General features: G+C 39.0%; 1 protein-coding gene and 1 long non-coding RNA gene across 4 annotated transcripts in view; one reads left to right on the top strand and one right to left on the bottom strand.

Annotated features, from left to right (window-relative positions):
• Positions 1-687: 687 nt before the first annotated feature.
• srxn1 (sulfiredoxin 1 homolog) lies at positions 688-2,628 on the bottom strand. The gene is made up of 2 exons (XM_082518751.1): positions 2,326-2,628; positions 688-1,597 (listed from the first exon to the last, which is right to left on the bottom strand). The coding sequence occupies exons 1-2, from the start codon at positions 2,563-2,565 to the stop codon at positions 1,388-1,390; spliced, it is 450 nt and encodes a 149-aa protein (XP_082374877.1). The 5' UTR covers positions 2,566-2,628; the 3' UTR covers positions 688-1,387.
• Positions 2,629-2,690: 62 nt separating this feature from the next.
• The window catches only part of LOC309697100, a 52,309-nt gene continuing 45,616 nt past the window's right edge, over positions 2,691-9,383 (top strand). For 2 of the 3 annotated variants that reach the window (XR_014273752.1, XR_014273753.1), the window contains exons 1-2: positions 2,691-2,878; positions 2,969-3,036. This is a non-coding gene — a long non-coding RNA (uncharacterized lncRNA). Of the gene's footprint in view, positions 2,879-2,968; positions 3,037-8,981; positions 9,363-9,383 lie in introns of those variants that run through there. The other variant, XR_014273754.1, reaches the window with a different exon arrangement.

A 9,383-nucleotide genomic window follows, 5' to 3' on the forward strand; every position in this document is an offset into this window, starting at 1 on the left:
GCCACTGGTGGATACAACAGGCTTTTTTTTGTAAGCAAGTGTCACAACAGTAAAAGCACATAAGTAAAATTAATGATAGCTGAATTCAGTTTCACTGCTTCCGTTTCTGCTGCCGCGCTGTGCAGGCTGGCTCGCTGTCACAGGAGAGCTTCGACAGAAATGAGAAGTTGTTCATTTTATCAGCAACAGCTGTGCTTTTTCCAACTTTGACAAGTAGAAACGTCTGCTGTGAAAACACCTGATCATCTCCAACCATCTTCCACTGGGGGGGGGGTTACTCGATTATGTTTACAGAATAAACACACTGCTAAAACAACTGCTTCATCATTTAAAAGGCTGATGGGGTTGAGCTGATCACTACTTGCATCTGAGCATCCACAGACAACTAGCATCAAAATAATGAGTAACTGGCATCATATATGCAAAGATTTAGATGAAGCAGAGTTGTGACACCATAGAGGATGATGGAAAAGAGAAAATAGAGGCTCTACATGCTTTAAAAAAATTGATGCAAGTCGTATTCTCTTTACAATTTTTTGTAGCGTTGAATCGTATACATATGTAGCATGTCTTTGTTTATGTCACTTTTTAAGAAGTTTGTTATTATAAAAATCTTCTTCACATCATCTTTATGATATTAGCAAACAGCTGAGAATGCAGACTGGAAAAAAGCAAATGGATAAAAGGTTCATTTAATTTAAGACTGGTGTTTATTTCTTTTTAAAAAATGAATCATTAATAAATGTAGGTAAATTAGTTGTAATATTTATTCCATGATCACCAATAAAACCAGCAAAATTGAGAGCTTGTAGTAAATTCTTTTATATAGGGCTATACTTTTAAAATTGGGTTTATGGAATAGTTGGTGCCTCGTTTTCTCCGACAGCTCATCTCACCTTTCTCCTTACATGAAGTAAGATGACCGACACTCTCACTTTTGTCTATTGTTATTGGGCTCGATGCTAAGGTTTCATTTTATAGCCAAGATGAAGATGTGCTAAATTCATTTTCTCTTTCATACTTTCACACTATAAGTCGATTTAAGTTAAAAAAAAAAACAAAACAAAAAAAAAAACTTATCTTAGCCCAATCTCAGCTGTCATATTTTTTAAATAAAGAACTTTAAGAAAACTGTTAAATGTGTATGTGCAGATGGTATTTGGCAACATTAAAGCTATCACATGATTAACATGCATACATTTAAGCTGTTTCAAATCACAAAATGTAACATATTTAACTAAAGAGCTACATTTCCCCCTGCTGGCAAAGCCTTTGCTCCGCAGTCACCAACAGGAGAGTTACAGCCATATTATGTATGATCCACCTGAGGCAAGTACATTTGAAGCGGGGGGTGGAGTGGGGTGGAAAGCTCCAAGCTGCTCCAGCATCACCGCAGATCAGGCGTTGAAGCCCCCAAGTAAGTGCTTAGGTCTGAGATGTTAGATTTGATGATCTTTGCTGGAATGGTCTGCATGTTCAACCTCTGATAGGCAGCAAACCTGTGACAGCCTCCAAAGGAGTAGTAGTAATTTCCTCCCTCGCTGCCTTTGATCCAGAGCACATCAATAGGAGGAACAACGCTGATGTCTGCCGTCTCCTGGAAGGAAAGATAAAGTGTCAGTTAAAGCCTACAACAAGGTGTGGAGTGAAATTTAAGCGACAAGAAAAAGTAAAAAGTGTCATACATATATTCTATTTATCTGATAAACCAAAGGACTAAAATAATTCTAAAATCTTCCCAATAAAGTGAGGAAGGAACTATTTCTAACTAAATATATATTAATTTTTGAAGAAAATCCCACCATTTAACACCAATCCTGTGTAATCTCTATCTATCTATCATACTGAAACAATGTCCTATATTGTGATTGGCTCAAAAATACAAAAGTCAACACTTGATAAAATACCAGCTTCTTTTGATTTTCTTTTTAATGACGTAACAGCCACTTTTCTGTAGTTGTTTTGCATACAGTGAAAGTGGAGAAAGCAGAGAAGCCATGCAGGTTAATGCAGGAAAAAAACTGCCATGTCTTCAGCTGGACCGGGGGCGCCAACGGTCTTCATCACAAGTACGTCATTTATTGGGAGGAGTTGGGGCAGTGTTTGGGAAGTTAAAAAGGTACTTGGAAAACAAAGACGTTTTCCAATGTTTGCAGATGTTTGGGGGGTTTTTTTTCTTGTAACGCAACAGTGCCTGGTTTAGCGTATTTGGCACTGTTATAGTAAAACCTGTCACTACAGAGGTGTGTGGCTAAACTGAGGCCAATATTTACCCTGAAACTTCATCATCCACAAACAAATGATAACATAAAACAACCGTGTCACCCTTATTGTGTCCATCAGGCTCTGGACTTTCTGCTCGTCCAGCACTGGAGGAAATGGTCTGATGATGACCTGCATCGGGATGTTATGGACCTCCTCCACGGTGTCCGAGTGAATCGACCTGTTGTCGGTGCTTTGGTCACCGCCCGCCGGTCCACGGTCACTGGGCGCTATCGACATATTTCTGCCGGTTAAAAACACCAGCTTCAGCGGAGATTTTGCACCACAGTACAGCCGAAACATTTAGCATACCCCCCGACTACAGTACACTCGACTGTTTCTTTACTTCCTGTTGTTAAAAATGAAAGGTTTTGATTGGTTATTCTCTCTGTCAATCACACAATTGCCATGCCCTCTCGAGGGCAGCGGTCACAGGGTTTCAACCACAGTAGAAACTTTAGGTGTGCGTTTGGTAGCATTTAAAGACGTGTAGATATAACGCATGCCTGCAAAACTGCTGTGTCCCATTAAAATTCACTCCAGAAATTAATCGTGCAGTTATGTAGAGCTGCAACAACCCCAGAGCCCTTCGGTGGCAGTGGTTTCTATTAATGAGGTCACTGTTTTTTTTGTGGACTGTTGCACGATATGGGCCTCTTCCTCCTCCTCCTCCTCCTCCTCACTTGTTCATATTCTATTTTTGCAGGGATTTCAAAGACCCAGCCAGGTTGCTGTGGCTACATGGGGAAAAAAAGGATGTCTGGGCTCACACAGGTAAGTAAACTTCAAAAGATCTGCGGCAGTGGAGCGGAAACAACTATTGTTTTCTCCAAGCCACAGCTACAGCAAGCTACAGCATCATCTTCTAATGAGACAATTAAAACTGATTTCTTGGACAGAAGAGGCAGCCCAGTATATTGAATTATTAGAAATTCTTTGAAATGCAGTGGCAGCGCCTTTTATGGTGATTAATTGGTCACACGGGGATCAGTTAGAACATGAAAGTGGCCTATATATAATGTGTAATCATTAACAGAGGTATCAGCATATAATATAATATTACAGATTAAAGATGAACAAAATGGATCCTGTTATGCTGCAGTGGGTGTAATCAGCTTCTTCTTTTTTTTTTGCCTCATTGTCAGGTGATTGTGTAGAAACAGCAATCTGTTTATTATTTCACTGGAGAACAGCTTAGCTTTGAAAACTGCCTCACATTTTCTACTTTGTTTCCGAAAGAGCAATTTAGCTGACACCAGAATACTGAAAACCCCACTTAAACTCTAATATAGTGACATGGATCATAATATGCTGACATGGGCTCCACGATTTAGTGTCCCTGCATGAATAACTGCAGTATAGTAAATAAGTACGGTGACATGTCTCTCCCCTCTCATTCACCACTTCATACCATAGTCGAATTGTTGCTTTGCCGCCAATCAAAAGCCGTTTGAAAAGAAACCAGCGTCACATGAAGACAAGAGACCGTGTCAGTCAAGCAGTATAGACATTTAAATCATCTCCAGCGTTAAAGTGTGTTCAGAGTCCCACTACACTCTGCGTGACCCTCTGCTGTCACAGCAGGGTGGTATGTGAGTTGTTAACATATCTCAATTACTTAGATTGAGTTAGTCACACAGGTACAGCGGCAGGTCACGGAAGAACAGTTCCCACATAATGATTTGCTGTTAATATTAGATTTCAGTCCCCGTGGGATTGTCACACTTAGAGCAGCTGGAGAAAATTACCTGCCAGCTTTCAGACAAGGAAGTGAGCTATATTTATCTACGCAGTATTATTTTTTTTACAAGTTGACATGCTTTTAAAGTGATAATTATTCTGATGCTGCTTTTCAGTCTTCTTTGTGATAGATGAATGTGTGTGAGATCTTAGCACAGTTTAGCAACAGCGGATGTCTGCGTGTTTCCGGCCGAACGTGTGACTGATTCGCTCAGTGATGTTGATTACTCGCCGATGGCTGTCGCTGCCGAAATCTATGAAATTATTTTCTGCACTATCTCCTTCAAGTACATGAGAATGAGATTTCTGTTTAATGATCTTCCTCGCCTTGAAATAAATTTGCACCCCAAATCTCATCTACAGAGAGAGAACAAGTGGTGCTTCGGAGAGAGGTTATTTAGATGTGGATTAAACTGCAGTCACACTCAGTGCACCGTTCATTGACCTTATAGCAAAAACAAAAGCACAGAGACATTTTTTTCCAACTGTAAAGCCAAAAGAAACAGTTCATCCAAAAATCAAATTAACATGATTTCCCTCCTTCCAATAGTGCTGTTTTTCCCAGATTGTTTGGTGTGAGTTTCCAGGTTTTGGAGTTTTCCGTCTTCCCTTAAACATATAAGAAGTAAACGTCACTCATCTTGTGGCGCTCGAGGTGATTCTTCTGCAGAATCATAGGATTGGCAGATCTGGTTTGGTATAGAAAGAGATTTGCACGCAAGTTTGATTAACTAAATCATGATTTCTTCCAATAGACATTGCTGCTGAGTTTTCTTTTCTTTTTTGGCACCACAAGGTATAACTTGCATTCCCTGGCCATCTAATTAGATACACTTTGCTAGTACTGTGTTGGACCTCATTTTGCCTTCAGAACTGGCTTAATTCTCTGTGGCATAGATTCGACAATGCTGGAACTATTCCTTGGAGATTTCAGTCCATGTTGACATGATAGCATCACACAGTTGCTGCAGGTTTGTCATCCATGATGTGAATTTCCTGTTCCAAGAGATGATTAGAGTTTTTTGACAAAGCAGCCGTCAGAAGATGTGTGACAGGGTCAGCATCAATATTCAGGTAGGGTGTGGTGTTTAAACAATGCTCACATGGTACTAAGGGACCCAAGGTTCCAAGAAAATATGCCCTCATACCATTGCACCACCACTGCCACCAACCTGAACCACTGATACAAGGAAGGATTGCAGTCTGGTCATTCTCCTCTTGACTTCTGGCATTGCTAAAGGGATCACACAGAGAAGTGCTCCTCACTGGGTATTTTCTCTTTTTCAGACCTTTCTCTCAAAACATTAGAGATGGTTGTGTGGTGAAAATACCGCACGTAATTCACCTTTCTTCCCCATTCTGATGCTCAGTTTGAGTTTCAGCAGGTCATCTTGACCATGTATACATTTCTAAATGCTCTGAGTTGCTGCCATGTGATTGGCTGATTAGATATTTGCAGTTGAACAGGTGTGCTAGTAAAGTGACCAGAGAGTGTATCTCTATAACTCAGCAACTCACATCAAAACAGTTTGTTCTGAGGACCAGAACCGGCCAGTAGATGATCTCATTTCATGAAGTCATAAAAGAAAAACAAAACAACCTCCAAAAGTCAGTAAATATCAGTTAACCTGGAGGTGACTGACTACACTGAGTCTTTACTGCTGTTTAACTCAAACCCAACAGAGGGCGCTCCACTTACTTAAGCAAGCCAATATTTAAACACATGTGAACACATAACAGCTGATGGATAAGCATCTGGCCTCTTTAAATCAGACAGACAGTAACGCTCATGCAAAGTGATCCCTATTAAATTATTCGTTGTTTATCTATGCATGTATAGGACAATGTGTGTGTTCAAAAATAGTTATAGTAATTTTTTTTCCCAGTGTGATATGCTGAACTACAAAGGTATTAAAAATTGAGTTGGCTAAACAAGAAATAACAGGACAGAAAATGATTTGAGTTCTTTAATATTGTTGTAATTATATTATTGTTATTGTTGTTATATTGTTATATGTTGATGTTTATTTAGAAAATTGTTTTTATTTTAAAGCCACAATTGTACTGAAAAATCTTAGATAGTTGTTCTGTTAGTTAGCTTTTACACAATTATGGTCGCCTGCACCCAACGCTCATCTTCTGAGTGTAATTCATTCACAAAAAAATGAGAAAAAGCACACAATAAAGAAAGTTAACGATTATTTTTTATGTGGCAAAGCGTCTGTCTGTCCATCCGTTGATTCATTGTTCACAAGAGTCAGTTCTCCTACAAGATTGGTCAGAATTTATACACCGTGATCATTTAATGCGTCTCCATCAAAAACGATGAAGGTCATATTTGCTATTTTACAGGCACATTTCCATTTTCAGATGAATCACTAGTCCTTTTTAGAGTGACCTGACAAAAAGGCTGTGATAAAATAATCAGACATGCCTACCGAATTCATCGAGTTGAACACAATTCAGTACTATCTTCTTATCATGTTTCAACTGACATTAATTAGTATGCTTTAAAAAAGCACAACAATTGAATATGGGTTTGAACTGCCCTTTTCATAATCAGCAAATTCTGTAAAATATTTTTTAATCCTCATCAGAACAAAAAAAAATAAATCTGAAGTTTGTGTAAACGTCCTCACATTTAAGAAGTAAATATTTTGAATTTTGGTCTAAAATTTGCTTTGTTATTTTTCTGTAATCAGAATAGTTGCTGATTGATGAACTTATACGCTAATCAGCTAATTATTGCAGCTCTGCTAATTATAATGCAATGCAGTGCTGTCCTTGTTACTGCGTACATTGTATATGAAGGAAAAAGGAGCTATTTAAGGAATAACCTCCTTGACTTTTGCCTGAGTGCTGATGACAAGTTGGATATCTAAGATGCATAAAAATGCGATTTTGACATGACTTCAAAAAGAGAAGCATACGGATGAGGTGGACCCTCTGCCAACAGAGAGATGAGGAAACAGATGGGTTTTACACAAACAGCACAAACATCAAGAACACTGAGTTAAAGAGCTTGGCAGTCTCACTTGATGAAACAGTGAGGAATGGAGGCGCTTTTAATGAGCATCTCTCCTGTGATGCAGAATGTGAAAAGACAAACTGTTAGCTCTTAAAGGGGCAGTTACAGTTGGTTGGTCCTGGCTGGTTTTACCAACCTCTTGTTGAGTGACTTTGGTCAGGGTGCATACCTGCTGGTTATGCAGTGGGGCACTGTTTGCATGTGGATTTTAGGAGCTTGAAAACGATGCAGAGCAGATTTTCTCCTTCAGCTGAATCATCCAGTTGAACTGACAGCACTGTCATCAACATCAAAGCCTGTTTTTTTTTTTTTTTTTTTGTTTACGCTGACAGTTGGTGAACAGCCTACAGATGGCGCCAGATGTATGAAAAGGGTCAGAGCAAGGGCCGGCACCAGATAAAGGAGAGTTGAATTAGTTAATGATAATTTAGATAATTACAAAAATGATTAGTTGTTTGCTTTTTCACCAGCCAGTAACTGAGAGACACCTGCAGCAACTGAAATAAAGAGTGATTGTAAATTCAGCAGGAGCATCCATGTCTATTTTATGACCGATCTTTGATGAATTAATGAGCCATTTATTCCATGAACAGTGGGGAAAAAAGAGATCTCGGCATGTGCCCCAAACACTGAAATATTTATTTATATAAAACTCTTTTGTCTCACATGTCAGAAGCCAGAACCTGGAAATGTTTGGGAGCGAGCACCTGAAAGGACTCACTGATTAACAAAATTGTTGTTTAAGCTCTGCTTGTTTGCCGTGTTTACCACAATAGCCTGTGTATGACTTTCCTGTGCAGAGTAGCAAATCAGAATTTGAACTACATCAAATTAATAATAAAAAAAAAAACTGCAGATGTTTTTTTTCAGTTAGTTTATATTTAAAATATAGGAAAGGAGTGTTTTGGATTTTTTAAATATTCAAATCTTTCATTTAAAAGCCGCTAAAGAATTAAAATAAATATTCAACAACAAAGTATTTTAGTACTTCTGCTTTAAAAATTCTTGCACAGATACTTGAGTATTAAAATTTTTCCAGGTTAATTTCTATTTGATAGATTTTTTTAAAGTTCAACTTTTTAGACAAGATCATGCTGGACAGAGCACATACTATACTTTAAAGATTATTGTTATTATTAGATTCCCAATTTACTGATTAATCTAACAAATGTCATAATATAGTAAAAAAAAATTAAATCACAGTTTTGTAATCAAACCTTTATCAAACGCTGCATGATTAAGGCAGATAACATATTAGCAAAATTGGCAAATATATTGACGTATTAGTAAAGAAAACACAGCTACTTCATTTTGTGTGCAGTGTTACCCTTTTTCCAGTGTGCGAGGTTTAACGGTTCCTGTTGCTCTAGATTTGTGCGGTAGCATTTTATTAACCCCTTACTCCTTCAGAAGGCAGAAATATTTTCTCTCAGACAGTCACTCAGAAGATGATGGTGTTCTCAAGTCAATATCTTTGAAGTGTGGGTGTAGCACGCTCAATTTTGCAGGTTGTTTTAAATAATTTACCTGATCTGCTGCCAGCGAGAGGGCAGTGGGAGGTGCTGGCTGTGTGCCGGGTTTTGGAGCGTTGCAGATGAGGGGGTGTGATATAGTATGCAGGGCCACAGTTGCCCTACCTGCCTCCTGATGGCGATCGCTCACAGTGGCTGTTGTTACACACACAGCACACCCATGGGTGATGTAATTGGATTCTGTGGGTCCCCATTTTACAGTCCATTGCCGTGTAATGAAATCAGTTATTTACTTTCATCATAAAATCTGATAAGGGACAACATCTGCCGGGGTAAAGTTTGAGTGAGCGCCGCATGTGAATGTTGATGTGCGGTCTGCAGTGCTGCGAGCTTAATCAGCACTTGGCTATAAACTTGTCATTTGACTCCACACGTGAAAACCAATATGCCGCTTTATTTTGTTACGTGTTTAACTTTAGGATAACTACCATGGAGGCAGGAGCCAGGATAATCACCGCTTCCCCATGTTGAAGGAAGGAGTGTGCAGCTAAGCGTCTTGTTTCTGAGCCCCTGCTCTGCTCTGCCTGCTGTCTCATTATACTGCTGCTGTGCTGCTGGAGGACACTGAAGGACACAAGCGATTGAATTCAAGTGTTGTATATTCCCTGGAAACCAATCAAGAAAAGCCCCAGAATAATAATCCCTGTTCGCTGTCATGATTCATTTTTATTTTGTTCCATATTTTTCTCTGGCTTTTGAGTCACTCAGAAAGAGTAGTTCCAGCATAAAATCAATGTTCCATTAAAATTTAATGACCAGGAAGGGCTTAATAGTGGTGGAACAGATGCCTCTGCTTTTGATAACGCCGACATCTCAGGAAC

This window comes from Aulonocara stuartgranti (assembly GCF_965226115.1).
Source record: "Aulonocara stuartgranti genome assembly, chromosome: 20".
In the NCBI taxonomy this organism is placed as follows: domain Eukaryota; kingdom Metazoa; phylum Chordata; class Actinopteri; order Cichliformes; family Cichlidae; genus Aulonocara; species Aulonocara stuartgranti.